The sequence below is a fragment of the Bos javanicus genome, chromosome 1 (genome assembly GCF_032452875.1).
Source record: "Bos javanicus breed banteng chromosome 1, ARS-OSU_banteng_1.0, whole genome shotgun sequence".
In the NCBI taxonomy this organism is placed as follows: domain Eukaryota; kingdom Metazoa; phylum Chordata; class Mammalia; order Artiodactyla; family Bovidae; genus Bos; species Bos javanicus.
Window position 1 is genome coordinate 145,930,541 of NC_083868.1, and position 23,235 is coordinate 145,953,775.

The 23,235-nt window shown below is 50.9% G+C and overlaps 1 protein-coding gene across 12 annotated transcripts in view; it reads left to right on the plus strand.

Moving 5' to 3' along the window:
- Positions 1-23,235, plus strand: part of PCNT (pericentrin) — a 104,758-nt gene that overhangs the window by 72,767 nt on the left and 8,756 nt on the right. For 6 of the 12 annotated variants that reach the window (XM_061423983.1, XM_061424031.1, XM_061424012.1 and 3 more), the window contains 13 exons: positions 72-785; positions 1,680-1,776; positions 2,224-2,292; positions 3,571-3,725; positions 8,331-8,525; positions 9,724-9,897; positions 10,503-10,698; positions 11,455-11,677; positions 11,967-12,117; positions 12,553-13,146; positions 17,371-17,576; positions 18,356-18,458; positions 19,048-19,227. In XM_061423983.1, coding sequence (XP_061279967.1) covers positions 72-785; positions 1,680-1,776; positions 2,224-2,292; positions 3,571-3,725; positions 8,331-8,525; positions 9,724-9,897; positions 10,503-10,698; positions 11,455-11,677; positions 11,967-12,117; positions 12,553-13,146; positions 17,371-17,576; positions 18,356-18,458; positions 19,048-19,227 — 3,057 coding nt within the window. The remainder of the gene's footprint in view (positions 1-71; positions 786-1,679; positions 1,777-2,223; positions 2,293-3,570; positions 3,726-8,330; positions 8,526-9,723; positions 9,898-10,502; positions 10,699-11,454; positions 11,678-11,966; positions 12,118-12,552; positions 13,147-17,370; positions 17,577-18,355; positions 18,459-19,047; positions 19,228-23,235) is intronic. The other 6 variants (XM_061424048.1, XM_061424076.1, XM_061424002.1 and 3 more) reach the window with 5 other exon arrangements.

Here is a 23,235-nt window from a genome sequence, read left to right on the forward strand (position 1 = left end):
TAAATAACAGGCAAATGTGGCAACATGAAATTCAGCCATTTTACTGTATGCATGTTCTTCCTTACCTGCAGGATAAGGGAAAACTACTGGAAGATTGTCGGCTACAGAAAGTTGATCTCATAGCTCAGGTGAAACAACTTCAAGAAAAACTGAACCATCTGGTGTGTTCCATGAGCTTCCAAAACATCGAGATGGAGGACTTTAAATACCAGCAGGCATTGGCATCTCCATGTGCTTTAGAAGATGGTTTGAGTGATGGTTCTGATAACAGTGAAGAAACTGACAAATCACCTCCTATTGATACATTTAACATCATATGGGATCTAGCTGAAGTCACTGGAAATTCGGATTCATTGATAAGAAATGAGCCAGATGCTCCCACGGGAGAGCAGGTCACTTTGCAGGACAGGTCACTCTGCTTGCAGGGCCACTTGCATGGGTGCTCCCAGGACCTCACCCATTCCCAGGGGTCCAAGCCCTTGAAGAACGTGCTCAGGACGATGGGCCTGTCCCCCTGGAGCTCCCCTGAGGTTGTCAGGGAGGACTCAACCCTTGAGCCCCTGCCCAACCTGCCCCTGACACCCTGCTCAGATGCCCTGAGCCTGCACAGCCTGGACACCTCGCTTTGGGATGGGACAAGCACCCACGTGCTCCAGGCTGACCAGTCGGGGCGGCTTTGTTACCCGGGCGAGTCAGCTGCAGGAACAGCCCCTAAGTGGGTGGGGTCTCCATTAGCTGCAGACGGCGTTCCCTCTGCCAACCACCATGCTCAGCGGGTGCCTGTGGTAAGTGGTCTCCCCAAGCTCTGTCCTGATCTGGGTCCATGGGATGCTGAAGGGCAGTTTGTTCACACTGGGCTGTGTCTCTGTGGCCGGGGGAGTCACAGCTGCAGCCATTGTTGGCTCACCTCTTGATGTGGCCATTTGGCCAGGCATGGGTGAGCACTTGGCACTCCCTTGGTCAGCAAGTGTAGGGACGGTCAGCGTTCTGCAGGACGGACCCAAATCTACTGTAATAGGAACATCCAGAGCACTTGGGTTGTTTTTAACAGTACATGAAATGCATTAGCCTTACTCAGATCCACTGCACGCCTGAGTTTGCTAAGTCACACTGGCTTTGGGAAGTGTCATCACAAACCCATCTTCGTGTGTGGTCTGCATATCAGCTCTTAGTTTAGAATATGTATTTTAGGTTTATTTTCAGTTGTATTTCATGTTTCACAGGCTCTACATATAATGTGATCAGTTTCAAGGACACTTCAATGTATTATTTTGGGGTTAGGTTATAGTTTATCTAACATAGCTTTGAGATTTTGTGTATCTTGGATTAGATGAAAAATAAATTATAGGATACATGCAATTTGAAGTATCCATGTATTACCACTCCATATCCATATGCTTCCATTTTGTATCCATATGCTCCCACACATCATGCAAAATTTTAAAAATCTAAAATATTTGCCAGTGAAACCTTTAAAATATTCCTAGAGAAATGTAGATGAGTTTGATTAAAACGAACGTTATGACCTTGTGTCCACCAGCTTTGAACCCTTTTCTGTTTGAGTTCTATGTGGGAAGGTGATAAATTGAGGTCTTAGAAAGTTTCCATCTGGGAAGTTCAATTCTATGATATAAAAATTATCATTTTGTGACCATTTAAAAATCTACATGTTTGAACAGGAGAAGGATGTTGAAGATTTTATCATAACATCTCTTGATTCTCAAGAAAAGTCACGATCACCTCCTCTTGGGTTAGAAGGAAAAAGCGATGGAAAAAGTGAGTCAGCCACGAGCTTTGTTTTTACAGTTTCAGAGCACAGACTGGCCCGCGTCTCTGTGTCTCTGCATCTCTCTCTGTCTCTGTCTCCCCCCGGGTTTGTGTTCTGTTACTTGAGGACCTGAAGGCATTTGTTCCTGAGAAGGTCACATGTATTTCGCGGGGTCCAGTCCACAGCACTGTACTTGTTTCAGGGGCAGCATCGAGTCCACAGACGTTCCTGAGGTTTTGTCCTGTTAGTGCCCTTTATAGAAACTAGCAGCGGCCAGCACCATGAATCCAGACGTCCTTTGCGGGGTGGAGACTGGAATGCAGGCCAGGTGCCAGGCACAGAGCTCCGGCCGTGAGGATCCCTGAGGTCCTCGGCAGGCCTGTTGGTGTATGTGAGCATGTGACTGTCTCTCAGGGAATTGGAAGCACAGTAATGGTGCTGCGCTCTTCCTGCAGGTCAGCTCAGATCCTGTGGTCGTACTGCCAGGCTTCATCCTGTTCCTTCTGAACAGCCAAGTGTCCTGGGTAGGTTTTCAAGACTTTGGAATGGTCTCTTCTCATGTTCAGATCCACTTAGCCTCTATCGATGGTTCTTGGTGGTCCTGCCTATATCGTCACAGCGGTGGTCACCACACCATGGCTCCTGACCTCACACTTTTATAATTGTTAGATTTTTACAAGTGAGTTACCTCAAGGTGTTTTAATGAAGTCCTCCTTGGCTCCTGGGGCCCTTTTGATGACAGGGCAGCAGTGAAGTCCAGATCGGAGGCCGTGTCAGCATTCGCAGCTCGGGGCCAGCTCTTTCCAGCTGACGCTCTTGCTTCCCCCGGCAGCAGCTGCGCGATGTAACAGTGTGAGCGGCTGCAAGGTGCGTCCCCATGCAGCCTCTCGTCCACTGTCCTGAGGACACCACATTCAGCTTTCAGAGGTTCACTCTAGTGTTTGTTCCTAAATCACAGCTTCGAGTTTAAGTAACAGGTCTCCGCCTCCTGGCAACAAACCCCGCCCACCTCCTGCCCTGATCCCTGGAAGCCCAGCCTGCACTTTCTGCCCCATCACCAGCCAAGAGAGCCTGCACTTCAAGGACATGTGTCCAAGTGCGGCTGTGTGCTGCCCTCCACGGCCTTCCCTGTGTTCTGGATGTGGTCCTCGCCTCGGGTCAGACCCCTCGTCCTTTCTGTTCTCTACAAGCTTCTGGAGAAAAGTGTGTGCGAGATGCTTTCTGTACGAACATTGACATCTTCCTGATATGATGCTTGGGCTTGACTGTGGGTGGGCAGGCAGGCAGATTCCTGCAGAGTTTGGATCCCACAGTCCTGGGCCTGGATGTGGTGGGTGTAGCGCCTGGCCCCAGAGCGTGTCATCCACCTGAGAACGCCTCTTACTCCCTGGGTTGTCTCCCCTGAGCTTCCTCTCTGCTGTCGTCTTCATTCTTATTGACCACATGTTGGACCTCCTGGACTTAAAACTTTCTCTTTTTCCACATCTTTGTTTTCTTGTTCTCATATTCAAGAGAATTTTCAGAGCTTCTTAAGCTTCCTACGATTTGAATTCTGTTCTGATTTCTGATTCTTCCTTTTCTCTTGAGGCTTCCATTCCCCTTCCCGAATGATACTGCCCTTGTCACTTCTCTGGGAGTTTTAGCTTTTCTGATGTTTTCTGTTAGCTGCCTTGACTCTGTTTCTTCTGACTCTCTCAGTCTCTGTTTCTCCCTGTCTTTTGCTGTGTTTGAGTGCTCCTTGGCACATGTGAGAAGTTAGACTTCTGGGCCAGTCCAGCCCTGACTGTGCAGTGTGTTTCCAGGTGGTGGTGTGGAGTTTGCAGAACCACTGAGCCAAGGTTCGGGAAGACTGGGAGCTCCCACTGCCAGCCCCACAGCGCCCCCCGTCACCCCCAGGGACTGCCGACGGCCGCTGGACACCATGAAGGAGAAGGAAGTCCATCCGAAGCAAGTGAAGGTAGTGGCTGTGAGGAGGGGCCAGCTCAAGGGGCCTTCCCTCTGGCCCGTCAGTAGCTGTACCAGCCTCAGCCCTGCTCTGACTTTGTGCCTTGTGTTGTATTTCTGGGAGGAGAGATGCTGCTGTTGGGAGGGTCATAAGGACAGTTGTCCCAGGTGGGTACCCTACTACACTGGAGGGGCCACGGCCATGCTTGGGGGGCCAGCGCCTCCCATAGTGCCTGTCACAGCACAGCACACAGTGGGCCTGCCCGCACAGTGTCGTCATGAGTCTCAAGACAAAACTAGATCTGTATCCTGAGTCTAGTTCAGGTGTCGGAACTCACAACCCTGTTTGGGAAGCAGCTGTGGTTCCTGTTTGTTTGGCCTTGGAGGCTTTCCTGAGACGACCTGGGGGCTCTGTGCCAGGGCACCCACAGAGGTGGGAGGGGCTGCGCTCTGCAGGCTCAGGAGAACCCACCCTGCTCTGCTTCAGGCCCATGGCGCAGAGATGTGTTTTCATCCTTCCCTGAGTCTCCACGAGGTGTTGTTCTTTGCTCTTGAGAAGGAAGATCTTTGCTTTTGGCTCGTACAGCCCAAAAAGAACGCATGTTTGGCATTGCATGGCATGGGCACACCCAGGATGTTGCCATATTCCCACTGCTACTGTTCTCAGGATGGTGGGAACGACAGGGGGTCCAACGAGTCTCTGTTTTGGAAGCCCAGACGGTCACCCTGAGCCACCCCCGGGCAGCTCCTGGGTCCCAGGGCTGAGTCCATATTGGCCTCTCACAGCTGTGCTCCAGAGGAGCACTCGGGTCAAGCTGGTTCTCTGCGATGAGGAGAGATGGCCACCCCATCGGCGTCCAGGGATTTAACCTGCAGGCAGAATATAAACATTTTTCTAGCTTAGCTGACACATGACAGCATAAGGATTTACATGTCTGTGTTGCGAAATGACCACAGTAAGGTCAGTTAATGCCTCCCCTACCCTGAAAGGCAGAATTCAGGGGGAACTTTTCTTCTGTCTTCACTTTAGAAATCTTTTTATGGCAAAACCATTGATGTAAACTTGGCTGAATAAGTAAATATGTCACTATTCCTTTTTTTTTTTAAGATTTTTTTTTATTCTTTGGCCGTGCTGGGTCTTCAGTGCTGCTTGCGGGCTTTCTCTAGTTGCAGCGAGCTGGGGCTGCTGTTCGCTGTGGTGCGTGGGCTGCTCGGGTGTCTTCTCATTCAGAGCACAGGCTCCAGGCACTAGGCTTCAGTCCTTCAGTCGTTGTGGCTCGTGTGCTCTAGAGCGCCGGCTCAGTAGCTGTGGAACTCGGGCTTAGCTGCTCCACGGCATGTGGGATCTTCCCAAACCAGGGATCAAACCCATGTCTCTTGCATTGCAAGGTGGATTCTTAACCACTGGACTACGAGAGAGCCCCCACTGTCCTGTTTTATTCAGGTAGTAAGTGTCCACAAAGGAAGCAATTTTGACGTTAAGTAAAATTTTCTTTGAAATTCTATTCAAAATGATATTGTTTTTATTCCTGTAAGAATTGTAATTGAAGTAATATCTTGTAGCTGTTTCTTCTTTCTTTTTTTATATTCCTCAACTCTTTATATGATGTAAGACCATAAAAAACACGTTTCTGTTAGTGTTTCCCACCCAGGCAACCTCATATGAGGATTCCTAATTTTTAAAGAAGCCATTTGGTTGTTAATGACCATGTTTTATGCTTAGGCTTTGACACTTAGTATTTGATGCTTAGGTATTAGAAATGAAAGAAAGAAACTCAGCAAAGCCCTTTTCGGAAGCGCTGAGGTGGTGGGAGAGAAACTCGGGAGTGGTCACCCCGAGGCGGCCTGTCCTGTTGGTCGGAGCCCCACTGCCACGTTCCCCGCTGGCTGCCCCCGCCCTGCCTCACAGTCCTCAGCTGGGCATGTGGACCTTCCACCCTGGGGCTGAGTCTCAGGAGCATCAGGCAGTCACAGCTCGGCCTGTCCTGAAGCTGGGGACACTGCTGAAGGTCCGGGTGGCGAGGGCAGAGGACTTCGTTCGTCACCACTGTTCTTCTCCAGTGTGTTTTTCAGAACATGTGGCTTCTCATCATGTGACCCACAGCCTGCGGGCTCCCTGTCCACTTGACCCTATCCGTCTCCTACCCCTCCTTTCCTGTGGCTGCTGTTTGCATCCATTCTGTGTCATGTACACTGTTTTTTAATGTGAAATTGTTTTAGGGTGTTAAAGATGACTGCTTTCAAAATAAACATATATTGTGGCGTCCAGCATATTTTAGTTTTTTAGCCGCATCATTAGATTTAGAGGAAAAACCTGTTTCTGTTATAGTTGAGTGACTAGTTGTTCTCTCTCACAAGCCTCCAAGTTGCTCTTTTTGCATTTCCCTAAGGTGCCCTTGTGGAGCCTTTGTGTGTATGCCATGGGCTCGGTCCTGGTGCCCAGACACGATGTCGTAGCCCCAGCTTCTAGGAGGACAGCCCTGGGTGGGGGCTGCTGTCTTCCGCTCTCAGCTTCTGTGTGTAGGACAGACAGCTGGCAGGTGTGTCCCGTGTCCCATGGCTCTGTAACCACCCCTCCAAATCCCAGTGGTATGGAAGACCCTTGCTGTGCTCACAGACCCCGTGGTGGGGACTCTGGCCGAGCTGGGGCATGGGAGGGCTGCAGTAGTCAGTGGTCAGCCTCGCACTGTCTGCAGGTGCCTCACCGAAGCACAGATGACTGTGTGGCCCTCGGGTCTTCCTCCTGGAGGGCAGCTTTTGTCCCAGAAAGCCATGGAGCCACCTGGCATCTTGCTGACCTGGCCGTGGATTTCCCTGAAATGAGTGTCCACCTGAGGGAGCAGGCGGGACGCTGGATTATAGGGTCTCTCTTGGAGCAGCTCACACAGAAATTCACTTGTCTCTGACGGTGGTGGTGGTGGTGGTTTAGTCGCTGAGTCGTGTCTGACTTTTTGCAACCCCACGGACTGCAGCTCGCCAGGCTTCCCTGTCCTTCACCATCTCCCGGAGCTTGCTCAAACTCATGTCCATTGAACCAGTGATGCCATCCAACCATCTCATTCTCTGTCACCCCTTTCTCCTCCTGCCCTCAATCTTTCCCAGCATCAGGGTCTTTTCCAATGAGTCAGTTCTTCGTGTCAGGTGGCCAAAGTATTGGCGCTTCATCTTCAGCATCAGTCCTTCCAATGAACATTCACGGTTGATTTCCTTTAGAATGGACTGGTTTGATCTCCTTGCTGCCCAAGGGACTCTCTAGAGTCTTCTCCAGCACCATAATTCGAAAGCATCAATTCTTTGGCACTCCGCCTTCCTTATGGTCCAACTCTCACATCCGTATATGATTATTGGAAAAACCATAGCTTTGATTATACACACCTTTGTTGGCAAAATGATGTCTCTGCTTTTTAATATGCTGTCTAGGTTTGTGATAGCTTTTCTTCCAAGGAATAAGTGTCTTTTAATTTCATGGCTACATAAGAAAGCTGAGTGCTAAAAAAGTCAATGCTTTTGAACTGTGGTGTTGGAGAAGACTCTTGAGAGTCCCTTGGACTGCCAGGAAATCAAACCAGTCAATCCTAAAGGAAATCAGTCCTGCATATTCATTGGAAGAACTGATGCTGAAGCTGAAGCTCCAATACTTTGGCCACCTGATGGGAAGAACTGACTCATTGAAAAAAACCCTAATGCTGGGAAAGATTGAAGGCAGGAGGAGAAGGAGACCACAGAGGATGAGATGGTTGGATGGCATCACCAACTTGATAGACATGAATTTGAGCAAGCTCCGGGAGTTGGTGATGGACAGGAAAGCCTGGTGTGCTACAATCCATGGGGTCACAAAGAGTCAGACAGGACTGAGCGACTCAACTGAACTGACAGTCACTGTCTGCACTGATTTGGGAGCTGAAGAAAATAAAATCTGTCACTGTTTCCACTTTTCCCCCATCTATTTACCATGAAGTGACGGGACCAGATGCCATGCTCTTAGTTTTTTGAATGTTGAATGTTAAGCCAGCTTTTGCACTTCTTTCACTTTCACAAGAGGCTCTTTAGTTCTTCTTCACTTTCTGCTGTAAGGGTGGTGTCATCTGCATATCTGAGGTTATTGTTATTTCTTCCTGCAATCTTGATTTCAGCTTGAGCTTCATCCAGCCTGGCATTTCTTACAATGTACTCTGCATGTAAGTTAAATGAGCAGGGTGACAATATACAACCTTGACATACTCATTTCCCTATTTGGAAACAGTCCGTTGTTTCATGTCCAGTTCTGTTGCTTCTTGACCTGCATACAGGTTTCTCAGGAGGCAGGTAAGGTGATCTGGTATTGCCATCTCTTGAAGAATTTTCCACAGTTTGTTGTGATCCACACAAAGGCTTTAGCTTATCAATTAAGTAGATGTTTTTCTGGAATTCTCTTGCTTTTTCTATGACCCAGTGGATGTTTGCAAGTTGATCTCTGGTTCCTCTGTCTTTTCCTCTGACTGTTACAGGAGGAAAGTTTGGTCAGCAGTGGACTCTGTTCAAAGGCTGTGGGGCAGCCTGGTGAGCCTTCATGGGTGACAGCAATGGTGAGAGGCTTCACGCCTCTTTTCCTTCTTTCTGAAATGTTTATCTGTTTCAGGCGTTGCTGCAGATGGTGTGTGATGAGAGCCACCACATCCTGGCCCTATCCGAATGCCGAGGACCCCCCCACATCCTGAGCAGGAGCGAGCCTAGCGCCCGCCTCGAGTGCCTTCCATTGGGGGGCCAGGGCCTGCTGGAGGCAGTGCCTGCTCCCAGGGAGCATCCCACCCCAGGATCCCAGAAGGGAGAGAAGGTACAGGCCTTCAAGGTAAAGAAGAGAAGCAGTGGGCATGGACCAGTCAAGAAATGGGAGTAAAGGGACAAGAGGCAGGTCAGCGGTAGGCGGGGAGGCCATGCCTGGTCAGCCACTCTCTCACTCGCATCCTTTGGGCTCCAGCCCCATGTCAGCACCTTCCTGACCCTGTTCAGGCAGGAGAGGCTGGGCGAAGAGGCGCGACGGAGCTCTGCTGGCAGCTCATGATGGAGATGGGTGTGGGGACGGGGTCTGCGACCACAGGGTCTCAGTGTCCACTCCTTGACTGAGAGGCAGCACGGAGGTGAGGGACAGATGCTGAGTTCCCACGCACAGGGAGCCGGCTGGCCTTGGAGCGTGGCTGCAGCAGTGGGCAGACCCCGAGCTTTAGGGGAAGGGTGCAGGCAGGCCCAAGCTCGCCAAAAGGCAGCCAGGCTATGCATGGTCTATACAGACAAACCTGCACACACACACCCACACACCCACACACGGACCACATAGATGCACCTGCGTGTGTGTGTGCACAAACACACGGCCTGGCTTTGTGTACACACACGCAGACACATATGCAGACACACTCAGGGCCTGGCCTCTCCTAGCCCGGGGGCTCGTGTACACACTCGCATTCGGCCTGCCCTCCCATAGTCCCAGGCTCATGTATACACAGACACACACAGACACTCAGGGCCTGGCTTCCCCTAGCCCCAGGGCTTATGTACACAGACACATACACAGACACACACACAATTCAGGGCCGGGCCTCCCCTAAACCTGGGGCTCATGGACACACATACACACAGATACACACACACTCAGGGCCTGGCCTCCCGTAGCCCTGCGGCTCATGGACACACATACATATGCACCCACACACACACTGACACTTGGCCTGGCCTCCCCTAGCCCCTGGGCTCGTTACACACACACACACACACACACACACACACACACACACACACACTCAGGATCCGGCCTCCCCTAGCCCTGGGGCTCTGGTATAGCAGTGGGAAGAGGTTTGCTTGCTGGTGTGTGTTCCGTCTTCGCTGGGGTTGAGGGGTTCTCTGCCCCCAGAGGTACCGCTTGCTCCTGCTGTCCAGGGTGCTTGAGGTTGTGCATGTGTCCCTGTCAGTCAGGTGGGTCCTGTTGAACCTGCAGGATGGGTCTGTAGAAACATGGGTTTTTTGCTTTGATATTTTAGGCATCTTCCAACGTGGGCCTGGACTGGAAGGGAGACTTCCTGCAGACTGTACAGGAGGCCTTTGAGAAGGAGCGGGAGATGCTGAGAGTGGAGCTGTGGCCCCAGCTCTGTGGCTTGGGCCCTGGGGGCTGCGGCTCCCTGCTCGAGAGGCTGGAGAAGGTGGTTCATGAGCAGGTAAGCTGTGCTCCTACATCCCCTGCAGCCAGTCCTGACACAGGGGTGACAGAGCATGCTTCAGATGTGAATTTCGGTTCCTGTATTTCACCTGATCTTAGAGGCAGTGATTGCTCCTTTTAATGCATGATATTCCATGAAATGTAAAACTCAATGCATTTATTTTCCTTCACTATCTCTCTCTGTTCAGAAAATAACTGTCCTTTCCCTGAAAACAAATCAGCAATTCTAGGCAGCCCAGCTGCAGGTTATGAGCGCTGAGCCCAAGGTCAGAGGGTCAGCACCGCAAGGCCCTGAGAGTTCTGTTCTCGCCAGCTTCCCCATCTCCCTCCCTCACCCCGCCCCCCACCCTGGCAGAGAGGGTCAGGGTGCATGGCAGGTGTTGACCTGGCCCAAAAAGTGAGACCAAGATGCTGGGGGGGAGCCTCATGCGATCTGAGAGTCTGAGTGCCACTGTGCCCACATTCACACCACACAGTCGTCACACACATCCTGTGGCAGCGATCCTGGGAGCAGGGGCTGCTCCGGCTCAGCCCCCAGCCCTTGGGAGCCCCTCTCCTGCCGTGTCTGACGTCCCCCTACCCTGCCTCTTCCCCCTGTCTCAGGGGGACCAGCAGGAGAGGTCGTTGGAGCACCTCTGCCTGTCAGACAGGAGCAGCCTGCTGTCGGAGATCCAGGCTCTGCGTGCCCAGCTGCGGATGACACACCTGCAAAACCAGGAGAAACTGCAGCAGCTGTGCACGGCGCTGACCAGCGCGGAGGCCCGCGGGAGCCGGCAGGAGCACCGGCTGCGCAGGCAGGGTGGGTGTGACCCCGACACTCGCCTGTTGGGTGGTGTGGGCGGGGCGGCCAGCCCCTCATCTCCCCAGGCCACCAAGTGCGTGGTCTGCGAGGCTCTCTGGAGCTTGCACGTGCACCTCTGGGCTAGTTTGAGAGTGTTTTGCACCTCTGTTCCTGAGGGTCCTGGTCTATAGTTTTTTTCTTATGGTTTTAGTGTCAGGGTGACGCCAGCCTCCTCCTTAGTGTTTGGAGAGTTCTCCAGCAAAGCCATCCAGGCTAGAGTCTCTGGTAGGAGGAGTGGCAGGTGGGGTGGCATTTCAGGATGACCACGGGATGGTCACACCAAGCTTCATGCGCTAGGCAGGGTGGGCTCCATGCAGGTCCATCTTGGCTGAACTCCAGCTTCTGTCCCTGGGAGACCAAGGCCTGAACAGCACAGGGGTCAAGAGGACACGTGCCCCCCCCCGCCCCCAGTCACATTACATGCCTTGCATGGCTGGGTGGTCCTACTTGCTCTCCCCCAGTGTGTCTCTGGAGGCTCAGCCGGCCATAAGGTGAGGCTGGCAGTGGTGTGAGCAGAAGGCATGTGTCCTGAGTATCCTGGTACAGTTGTAAACAACAGCTTCAGGGTCACAGAAACTTCCTGTCTCCCCCTAGCCCCCTCAAAGTGAACATATTCCATCCCTGTTAGTTTGTTACTAATGGTATGCTAAGTCATTTGTGTGTTCACTCTGGACTCATGAATAATGCTATTTTAATTTGTTTAATGTTTCTTAGTTGAATTATTGGCATATAAGGTTGAGCAGGAAAAATGTATAGCAAGTGACCTGCAGAAAACCCTGAACGAAGAGCAAGAGAAAGCAAATAATGTCCGAAAGTTGCTGGTGGCAGAGCAGAACGCTGTCAGAGACCTGAAATCCGAGCTCTGCGAGTGTCGACAAGACAACGAGCGGCTGCTCAAGTCCCTCAACGACGTGCAGAAGGAGGTCCTCCAGTTGAGGTGCGGCCCTTCTGCAAGGCTCCCCCTTCTAGCTGTCCTGTCTTTAGGCTTCTGGGCAAAACTCAGTGCATGTTGCGTGGTTCCCACCACCTTCTTCCCAGCCTTGAAGTGAAAGGGGATGTCTGGAGCCAGGTTTCCCCCCATGTCCTGATCCGTGTGGGGGAGTGCCACTCTGCTCCCATGGGTTGGTAGGGGTTGGGGACTGAATGCACAGTGGGGCCCACCCGCCGGGTCCTGGGAGCCCCTGGCACTGGCCCACGTCCCTTTGAGAGCCCATGTCTCCACTCAGGTCCATGCTGGATAGTAAGGAGAGTGACCTGCAGGCAGCACTGCAGCATCTGGAGGGTGAGCGCATGAAGGAGCAGGCCCTGCAGAGCCAGCTAGAGGAGGAGCGGCTGCAGCACATGCAGAGAGAGGGCCAGAGTGCCAAGACCCTGGAGGTGATGGGGCTCAGGCCCTGGGGCCTGGGTTGGGGCTGTGAGGGGAATCCCTGTGGGCATAGACACGTGTGGCCCCCACCACCGCCACATAATCGGTTCTGCGAGGCCAGCGCAGCTTCAAAGCCTTGTGGGCGCCCCACCCGTGTACCGAGGAGGCAGAGAGCCAGCACCCCGTGGCAGCCATGTGGCTGTGTGTCAGGGGTGTCCCCCAGGCCTGGAAGAGCTGAGCACCATGTGGGGTCCAGGGCTGCAGGTTTGAGGGGGAGGCAAATTGGGTGGTGGCCCTGTGCTCGGAAGAGCGCCTCATCCAGAGTCACAAGGCGGGTGGTTACTGCTTGCATCCCTTCACCCAAAGGAGAAGCTCTGGCTTCGAAAACTGGCTAGATGCTACTGCTCTTGGTTTGATCTTTCTTGCCTCACTGTTCCCTGACGCAGGAGTTAAGGGCGTCTTTGGAGCAGCAGTGCGCCCAGAGCAACCAGCTATGCGTGGTGCTGAAACACGAACAGACAGCGAAGGACAACCTGCGGCAGGAGCTGCAGATCGAGGCGTCACGCTGTGAGGCACTGCTGGCGCAGGAACGCGGCCACATGTCTGAGCTGCAGCGGAGCCTGGAGGCTGAGCGGGACCGCGCGAGAGAGCTGTCAGAGGCCCTGCAGCACGAGCGCGTCCTGACGGAGCGGCTGAGCCGGCGGCCTCAGGAGAGGCCTGCACACCAGGCGCTGCTGCAGAAGCTGCGGGCCCAGGAGGAGCATGTGCGCGAGCTGGAGGTGGCGCTGGAGGCTGCACAGCGGCGTGCCCTGGAGGCCGAGGCGCATGTGCACCGCGAGGAGGTGGAGCGGGAGCAGGAGGTAAGTGCGGCACCGAAGACGCCTCCGGAGACCCTGCCTGGAACACGGGAGAGGCCGGCGCGGGGCCGGGGACGGGTAGAGCAGGACGCATGCGAGGACGTGAGGACAGGAGCGGAGCTGAGGCCCAGCCGAGCGGACACACAGCCGTGGAGCAGGTGGCAGAGAGACAAGGAGACGCTGGTGAGCGCGCCTGTGCTGGCCCCGGACTGCCCCTCGGCCTGGTCGCTGCAGCCTGGTGGCAAGTGGAGCCAGGCGCTTGTGTCCTCCTACCTTGTTCCTTCCCAAGGTCGTTGTGAATCCTCAGGCCCAAGCAGTTCCATGTGTCTCCGTGAATGGCGCTTCGGCTTCTGTGTTAAGACCCTTGGGGTCTCGGTAGGAATTGCACTGAGTCTGCAAAGTGCTCTGGGGGTGTTGTCTCCTCAACAGTGTTAAGTCTTCCCATTGGAGAAGTCTGAGGGTCTATTCATTTATTTGCTCAGTTGCTTTATTTAGACCTTTGTTTTATCACTTCAGGTGGTAAACCTTGCATTTCTTTTGTTTATCCCTAAAGGTTATATTTTGATGCTGTTGTAAGTGGTGTTATTTTTTACATCTGTTTTCAGATTGCTTGTTGTGACCGTGTAGCAATGCAGGTGACTTCCATACTTGGATCTGGTGTCCTGCCACTTCGCTGAACTGGCCTATGAGTCCCAATATTTTTAATAGATTCTTTGGAATTTTCAACATTGAAGACCATGATTTTTGCAGAGAGGCATAGTTTTGCTTGTTGCTTTCCCACCTGGAAGCCTTCTCTCTTCTCTTTGCCTGACTGCCCTGGCCAGAACCTACAAGAGTGCTGAAGCAGGCGCGAGGGCAAGGGTCCAGCCCCATTGCTGATCTTGGGGGAGCAGTCTTCTTTTACCACTGACTACGATGGTAGTTGTTTGGTTTTTGTCGCTGCCCCTTATCAGAGGAAGGTCCCTTCCATTTCTAGTTTATTCAGTCTCTTCTAGTTTATTTTAATATTGGGAGTATTGGGTGTGCTCTTTCACTGTCTTTTGAGATTTACGGCTTTTATGCTTCCGTTGTGCTTCTGAATTGATTGATTTTCATATTTTCAGCCATCCTGGCCCTCTTGGGCTGCATTCCTCTTGAAATTGGTATATGTGAGGTGCTTAGCTGCTCAGTTGTGTCTGACTCTGCGACCTTATGGACTCTACGCAAGAATACCGGAGTGGGTTTCCATGCCCTCCTCCAGGGGATCTTTCCAGCCCAGGGGTCAAACCCAGGTCTCCCACATTGCAGGTGGATTCTTTACCCTGGTGGCTTAGACAGTAAAGAATTTAGTGTATAATTCTTTTTAAATTAGTGCTGAATTCAGTTTGCTAGTATTTTGTTAAGGATTTTGCATTTATATTTATGAGCAATATTGTTCTGTAGTTTTCCTGTGTTTTTGGTTCTGGTATCAGGAAGGTCTTGGCTGTGCAGAGTAGATTTGGAAGTGTTCTCTCCTTTATCTTTTGGATAGATCTTAATTTTAGATACATTATATGTCAACCAAAAGTATTTGTTTCTGAAAGTATTCTGTGTTTTCTCATGAATTCACTTTTATTTTGTTCTTTTAAAAATATTTTTTAAAATGTTGAAAAAATTACCTTTGTAATTTCTATCTTTGTGTTTTGTCAAATTCTAAGAATGCTCAAACTACTGCACAATTGCACTCAGCTCACACGCTAGTAAAGTAATGCTCAAAATTCTCCAAGCCAGGCTTCAGCAGTATGTGAACCATGAGCTTCCTGATGTTCAAGCTGGTTTTAGAAAAGGCAGAGGAACCAGAGATCAAATTGCCAACATCTGCTGGATCATCGAAAAAGCAAGAGAGTTCCAGAAAATCATCTATTTCTGCTTTATTGACTATGCCAAAGCCTTTGACTATGTGGATCAGAATAAACTGTGGAAAATTCTGAAAGAGATGGGAATACCAGACCATCTGCCCTGTCTCTTGAGAAACCTGTATGCAGGTCAGGAAGCAAGAGTTAGAACTGGACATGGAACAACAGACTGGTTCCAAATAGGAAAAGGAGTACGTCAAGGCTGTATATTGTCACCCTGCTTATTTAACTTATATGCAGAGTACATCGTGAGAAACGCTGGGCTGGAAGAAGCACAAGCTGGAATCAAGATTGCTGGGAGAAATATCAATAACCTCAGATATGCAGACGACACCACCCTTATGGCAGAAAGTGAAGAGGAACTCAAAAGCCTCTTGATGAAAGTGAAAGAGGAGAGTGAAAAAGTAGGTTTAAAGCTCAACATTCAGAAAACGAAGATCATGGCATCTGGTCCCACCACTTCATGGGAAATAGATGGGGAAACAGTGGAAACAGTGTCAGACTTTATTTTTCTGGGCTCCAAAATCACTGCAGATGGTGATTGCAGCCATGAAATTAAAAGATGCTTACTCCTTGAAACGAAAGTTATGACCAACCTAGATAGCATATTAAAAAGCAGAGACAGTACCTTGCCAACAAAGATCTGTCTAGTCAAGGCTATGGTTTTTCTAGCGGTCATGTATGGATGTGAGAGTTGGACTGTGAAGAAAGCTGAGCACCGAAGAATTGATGCTTTTGAACTGTGATGTTGGAGAAGACTCTTGAGAATCCCTTGGACTGCAAGAAGATCCAACCAGTCCATCCTAAAGGAGACCAGTCCTGGGTATTCATTGGAAGGACTGATGTTGAAGCTGAAACACCAATACTTTGGCCACCTGACGTGAAGAGTTAACTCATTGGAAAAGACCCTGATGCTGGGAGGGATTGGGGGCAGGAGGAGAAGGGGATGACAGAAGATGAGATGGCTAGATGGCATCACCCACTTGATGGACATGAGTTTGGGTAAACTCCGGGAGTTGGTGATGGACAGGGAGGCCTGGCGTGCTGCGATTCATGGGGTCACAGAGTCAGATATGACTGAGCAACTGAACTGAACTGAAAAAGGTTTTAAAGCGCACAAAGAAAACCAATGGCCTGGTCCTTTTAATGGTTAGCCTGCCATTAAATGGTCAAAAAATAAATACTAGTGAGATATTCACACACTATTGAGTTCACCAATTTAAATTTCACAGTTCAGCAATTTTTAGTATATTTAGAAGTTGTGCAGCCATCACTCAGTTGATTTTAGAACATGTTCATCTCCCAGGATGAACCTGTGAGCAGGCACCCCAGCCCCGGCACCCGCTGACTGACTTTCTGCCCCTCCTGGACGGTTCATATCAGTGAATCATAGGTGTGTAGCCTTCTGTGTCTGGCCCCGCTGTGGTGGTTTCCAGGTTCATGTGTGTTGTGTGTGAGTAATGCGTAGTGTTTCTTGCGGGGTTAGACAGCCTTGGACTTAGTCATGTTTCATCACTAGAGGTCTTGGCAGTGGAGGGGTCGTCTGGGGCTATGGCAGAGGGCAGAGCCTGGCCGGGGGGTTTCCTGACGGAGGAGCTGAAGTCATGGCCCTGGTTGGGCTTTGGTTATTCGGGGCCCCCAGAGTGAGTTCCAGGAATGTATGATAACGTAGTTACTTAAAAAATAAATACAAAGTGTTTTCTGAGTTAAATTATTAACTGTCCTTCACAATGTACCTTGATATGTATTTTTTATTAAGAACTATGTTGTCATTTTGGTGTTATTTTTACTGCAGGCAGTTAACTTGATCCGGACTATGGGGTCTTTTTCTGGCCATAATGGCCCAGGCTTCTTATAGTTACTTCAGGGCCAATTTCTTTTTTTTTTTTTAAAGCCAATCGGCAGGTCCCTCAGTTTTGTTCCTTTTTCCTCATTTGGAAAATCAATAAAGACTGCCATTTCCTGAGGAGGTGATGCTGGGGAGGGGTTGGGAGGTGCTGGGTGGAGAGTAGGCCCAGCCCATGTGCTGGCCTGAGTGGGGGCGGGCCAGGCCTGCACCTTCTTTGCCTGGTCTTGTCTGGTCCTGCCTGGCTGTCTTCGGTTCCCTGGAGCCCCCCTCCCTATGCCTCCTCCCTTGGGCACTGGTCCTGGGCACCAGGCAGGAAGTGGCCTGGTTCCTCCACAGTGGAGGGCAGGTCACAAGGGGGGTGGCAGAGAGCCTCATGACCCAGCCTGCCCTCTTGTTGCTGGGGCACCTGCAGAGGCAGAGGGGTGCTTGGGCTGTGGTTCCCTGCTACCATCACCCCTGTGTATGTCCCATCCCGGGCCCTGTCTGCGGGCCCTCAAGGCCTGCCATGCAGCTTGTCTGGGGCAGGGCCATCCTCCCCTGACTCCTCCCCCGACTCAGCATGGTACCCAGAGTCTCTGCCTAGAGCACGTCCGGTCAGTTCGGGCCGGGAGGGCAGCCTCCGTGCTGCACCCTGGGCCCCGTCTCTGCCCTGAGCTGTGTGTGAAGTTGCTTTCTCGCCCACAGCGGGAGCTGGAGCTGCAGCGCCAGCGGGATGAGCACAAGATCCAGCAGCTGCAGAGGACCGTGCAGGAGCTGCAGGCGCGGGTGGCGCTGCCAAACGCGGAGCCAGAGCACCTCCGCGAGCAGCAGCGGGGCCTGGAGAAGGTGCGGCAGCAGCTACTCTGCGCTGCAGGGCTTCTCACCAGCTTCATCAACCAGACGGTGGACAGGTAAGTGGCTCAGGGCCCACCCCCTGCTGCCTAGCACCTGTGGTGCCAAGAAAATCCTGCATTTGGGGCATGCCTTTGATTGAGGTCCAGGTTTTAGTGAGACAGACTCTTTCTCATCCCACGTGTGTGGATAAATTCATCCACAGTGTTCTCTTGAAAGATGACCACAGGATATGGGCTTGCCTTCTAACGTGACAGACGATTGGGTGTCTCCACGCCCCTTTATAAGCACTCCACGCCCCTTTATAAGCGCTCCCCGCCCAGAGGGTCCGGCCCAAGCCCAGTGCTCCAGGGTGGGTAGTGCCCTGTGTCTGTGCAGGGTTTGCCTTGCCTGAGGCCCTGGGGCCGCTGTGCCTGGGACCAGGATGCCTCTGCCTTGTCGAGGACCCGAGACCCTGCTGTTTGGTGGGAAAGAACATTTATTTGCCCTTTTCTGAGCACACAAAAGCTCAGCCGCTACAGCCCCTCTCCTGTAATTGAGTTTAGTTATTGGAGCGGTGAAATCTCGCTTAGAATAGCTGACCATCTCTGAGTAGCCGACTCAGAGTCCCAATAGAGAGCAGCAGAGGGAGAGGGACTCACTGAGGGAGCCTCAGAGGTCAGTGGTCAGTGGCTGGAGGTTTCTGGCTTCACAGACTGCCCACCCCCAGGCTGCACTGTATCCTGGCTGCCACAGTCACTGCAGAGCACCCTGGGTGCTGTGCGGAGTACCTGCCTAGCTATGGGTGTCTACCACTGGGAGCCGTGTGCACCTGCTGAGTGTCTGTGTCCTTCTCCAGGACGATCAGTGATTGGACGTCGTCAAATGAGAAGGCAGTGGCGTCTTTGCTGCACACGCTGGAGACACTGAAGTCTGAATTGGGCACGTCTGGCTCCTGCCGGGTGAGACCAGCTTTCTTGTTCACTGTGGCCAGTCCTGCCTACCCCCATCAGCCTGTTTTATGGTTGGCTGAGGGCACTGTCCACGGTGCCCATGGCGGCGCTGGTCTGTCCTGCTCTGTGGCTGACGGCCCTGCACTTGTACTGAGATGCTGGGCTGAAATCGAGCTGCCTATCAGCTGTGTAGGGGGCCTTCAGGAGTCCTGACTGCTGCTATGAATTCCTGACAGAGTTCTGGGACAGGTAGGACAGTGCAGGCAGCAGGAGGGCTGACGCGCCATGCCCACTGGCCTGGAAAGAATGAGCCTGTCCTTGGGAGCCTCTGGGGATGAGCACGCTCTTCCCACTGCCCTTCATGCACTACCCCTGACAAAGGCGCTGTCGGAGCGGGTTGTGTTTCCTAACACGCTTCCCGGGCTGATGCCCAAAAGAATGTGACTTGATGCACTCTGCCCAGCCCCTTAGGCTTGCCACCAAATGCAAATATGTTTAAAGTTAAAATCCCTGGAAATAGCCAGCAATGCAAGCCACAAGTAGCATGCATGTCTTTTAACTAAACACTCTCAGACGCTGATCTTGTTTTCTCCTCAAGAAGAAAACAGCTGCGGAGCTGCAGATCCAGCTGGTGGACGTCCTGCTGAAGGACAATGAGTCCCTGAGCAGAGCACTCAGCACGGTGACGCGGGAGAAGGCGGAGCTGTGCAAGGCCTTGTCACGGCTGGAGAGGACACACCGGGTCCCGAGGACCTTGCAGGAGGGCTGCGCTCGCAAGGTATGCTCCAGGGGACCCGGAGGCCTCGGGCCGCACCCGGCACGCTGGCTCCGTGCAGACAGTGATGTGTGCACACCCACGTGACCCTCCTCAGGAGATGGCGTCTGGTACCTGCTCATGAAAAGAAATTTCGACCAAGAATTGAATAATCTGATGAATTTTATTAGAGTTTTATTTGACTTTCGTCTAGTGAAAATAATAGATAATTTTCCTGGTTGTGTCATTTGATAGGCGCTTTCTCAGGAATGCCTTGTTTTTTTTCTTTTTTATATTTAGGTTTCTTGTGGGCAATTTGCTTTTATTACTTTTTTTTTTAAATGGAAATGTTTCCAAATTATTTTAAAATTTACCTTCAGTTAACTCTGCCCCTGCCTTGGTAGTGTGATGGAGTCTGTAAGTGGGATCACGAGGCTGGGGCCTTTGAGGGGCTGTTCGCTTCTTCTGAAAAGCACTGGAGGTCCATCAGGTGGAGTGTCCACAGCTCAGTCCCATCCATTATTGAGTGGCTCTGCCTGGCATGAACGTGCCTCAGCTTATGAGTGTGGGCACAGGTTCCTTTCTCTGTGTGAATCGAATCCCCAGCTTGGGCATTGCTGTGTCCAGTGGTCACTGTGTGTTCGGTGTCCAGAGCTTTCCAGAAAAGCTGCATTTCAGTGAGGGTTCCAGCTTCTCTGCATCTTTGCGTTTAGTGTTTTACCTGTCATCTCTGTAGAATGCTGACAGATGTGACGTGGTGTCTGAGGATCTTCTGGAGAAGTGTCCGTTAAAGTCTTTTGCCTCTTCTTCAGTCGGATCATTTGTTTTCTTATTGTTGAGTTTTGAGAGTTCTTTATATGGTCTGGATATAGCTCCTTTGTCAGAAATATAATTTGCAAATATTTTCTCCCCATCTGAGTTTGTTCTCCTATGTCGTGTCCTTTGCAGAACAAAAGCCTTTAATTTTGGTGCAGTCCTGTATCACTTTGTTCTTATATGGGCACTGCCAAGAGTCGTAGAGTTGTTCTTTGTATGTTTAGGTCCATGATCTGTTTGCAGTTCGTTTCGTTTTGGTTTGAGGGTAGGTAGAGGCCTATTTTACGCCTGTTGATATCCAGGACTCCCACACACTTTGTCGACAAGATTCTCCTTTGTCCCTGAGTTGTCCTTGTACCCATTCAACAATATTTGTGTCTTTATGTCTGGATTCTTTGTTCTGTCCCACTGGTCTATATGTCTGTTCTTCATGAGCTGCCTGATTAATGTAGATTTATATTACGTAGAAAAGGCAGAGGAATCAAAGATCAAACTGCCAACATCATTGGATCATAGAAAAAGCAAGAGAATTCCAGAAAAACATCTGCTTGTGTTTTATTGACTACACCAAAGCCTTTGACTGTGTACATCACAACAAACTGTGGGAAATTCTTAAAGAGATAGGAATACCAGTCCACCTTACCTGCCTCCTGAGAAATCTGTATGCTGGTCAAGAAGCAACAGTTAGAACTGGACATGGAACAACAGACTTGTTCCAAATTGGGAAAGGAGTACCTCAAGGCTTTTTGTTGTCACCCTGCTTATTTACATGCAGAGTACATCATGCAAAATACTGGGCTGGATGAAGCACAAGCTGGAATCAAGATTGCAGGGAGAAATATCAATGACCTCAGATACGCAGATGACACCACCCTTATGGCAGAAAATGAAGAGGAACTAAAGAGCCTCTTGATGAAAGTGAAAGAGGAGATTGACAAACCTGGCTTAAAAACTCAATATTCAGAAAACTAAGATCATGGCATCTGGTCCCATCACTTCATGGCAAAAAGATGGGGAAACAATGGAAACAGTGAGAGACTTATTTTCAGTTCAGTTCAGTCACTCAGCCGTGTCCGACTCTTTGCGACCCCATGAATCGCAGCACGCCAGGCCTCCCTGTCCATCACCAGCTCCCAGAGTTCACTCAGACTCATGTCCATCGAGTCAGTGATGCCATCCAGCCATCTCATCCTCTGTCGTCCCCTTCTCCTCCTGCCCCAATCTCTCCCAGCATCAGAGTGTTTTCCAGTGAGTCAACTCTTCGCATGAGGTGGCCAAAGTATTAGAGTTTCAGCTTCAGCATCAGTCCTTCCAATGAACACCCAGGACTGATCTCCTTTAGAATGGACTGGTTGGATCTCCTTGCATGAGGGGCTCCAGAGTCATTGCATATTGTGACTGCAGCCATGAAATTAAAAGATGCTTGTTCTTTGGAAGAGAAACTATGACCAACCTAGACAACATATTGAAAAGCAGAGACATAAGTTTGCCACCAAAGGTCCATCTAGTCAAAGCTATGGTTTTTCCTGTGGTATGTATGGATGTGAGAGTTGGACCATAAAGAAAGCTGAGTGCTGAAGAATTGATGCTTTAGAACTATGGTGTAGGAGAAGACTCTTGAGAGTCCCTCAGAGCGCAAGGAGATCCAACCAGTCAATCCTAAATGGCCACCTGATGTGAATAACTGACTCATTGGAAAAGACCCTGGTGCTGGGGAAGATTGAAGGCAGGAGGAGAAGGGGACAACAGAGAATGAGATGGTTGGATGGCATCACCGACTCAATGGACATGAGTTTGAGCAAGCTTCATGAGTTGGTGATGGACAGGGAAGCCTGGCGCACACCCATGGGGTCGCAAAGAGTTGGACACAGCTGAGCGACTGGACTGAACTGATTGATATGGTCAGGTAGTGGAATGTTCCATTTTTTTTTTTCTCTTTTTCAAATGACTTGGTTAGGCTAGTTCCTCTGTTCTTCAATATAAATTTTAGAATCTTGCTGTTTGTTTTGACTGGGACTGTATTCTGTACATCAGTGTGGGGAGAATTAGAAAGGTAAAATGGTACAGCCACTTTGGAAAACAGCCGAGCCATTCCTCAAAACATGAGGCTGCTGTCTTCATCCTGCAGTCCTGCCTCTAGGACTTCCCTCAGGAGAAATAAAAATATAAATATGTCCACATGAAAACTTGTGCACAAGCTTTCTTATTGCCAGTATTCATCCTTCCAAATGTGGGAATAATCCAAAAGTTCATTAATTGATAAATGTGTAAGTAAAATGTGGTGTATCAGTAAATGGGGGCTTCCCTGGTAGCTTACTGGTTAAAAAATCCACCTGTAATGCAGGAGACCCTTGTTCGATTCCTGGGTTGGGAAGATTCCCTAAAGAAGGGATTGGCTACCCACTCCAGTATTCTTGGGCTTCCCTGGTGGCTCAGATGGTAAAGAATCTGCCTGCAGTGCGGGAGACCTGGGTTGGATCCCTGGGTTGGGAAGATCCCCTGGAAGAGGGCATGGCAACCCATTTCAGTATTCTTGCCTGGAGAATCCCCATGGACAGAGAAGCCTAGTGGGCTGCAGTCCATGGGGTTGCAAAGAGTTGGACACAACTGAGCGACTAAGGACAGCACACAACACATATCCATAAATGGAGTATTACTTGGCAATAAATAGGAATAAAGGACTGATGAGTGCTACAGTGTGGGTAAGCTTTGAAAACATTATGAAAGGTGAAAGAAGCCAGTTCCCAGAGGTGACAGTATGTGTAGGCTCCACTGGTACGAAATGCCCAGAACAGACAATCGCAGGGGCAAGATCGTAGGTTGTTCGTGGCTAGAGGGAGGCAGTGGAGAGTGAGTGCTCAGGGCACACGGCTCTGGGTGATGAAACTGGGAAGCAGTGATGGTTGCACAGCCCGAGGGATATACCAGAGCCAGTTCAGTTTCACACTGCACGCTAAGTCGCTTCAGTCGTGTCTGGCTCTTTGTGACTCCATGGACTATAGCCCGCCAGGCTCCTCTGTCCATGGGATCCTCCAGGCAAGAATACTGGGGTGGGTGGCCACGCCCTCCTCCAGGGGGTCTTCCCGACCCGGGGATCGGACCTGTGTCTCTTACATCTCCTGCGTTGGTAACCGGGTCCTTTACCACTAGTGCCAGTTCACTTTCTCCCTTTAAAAGGGTAAATTTTTATTTTGTGAATTATGAAGCAGATTTTTC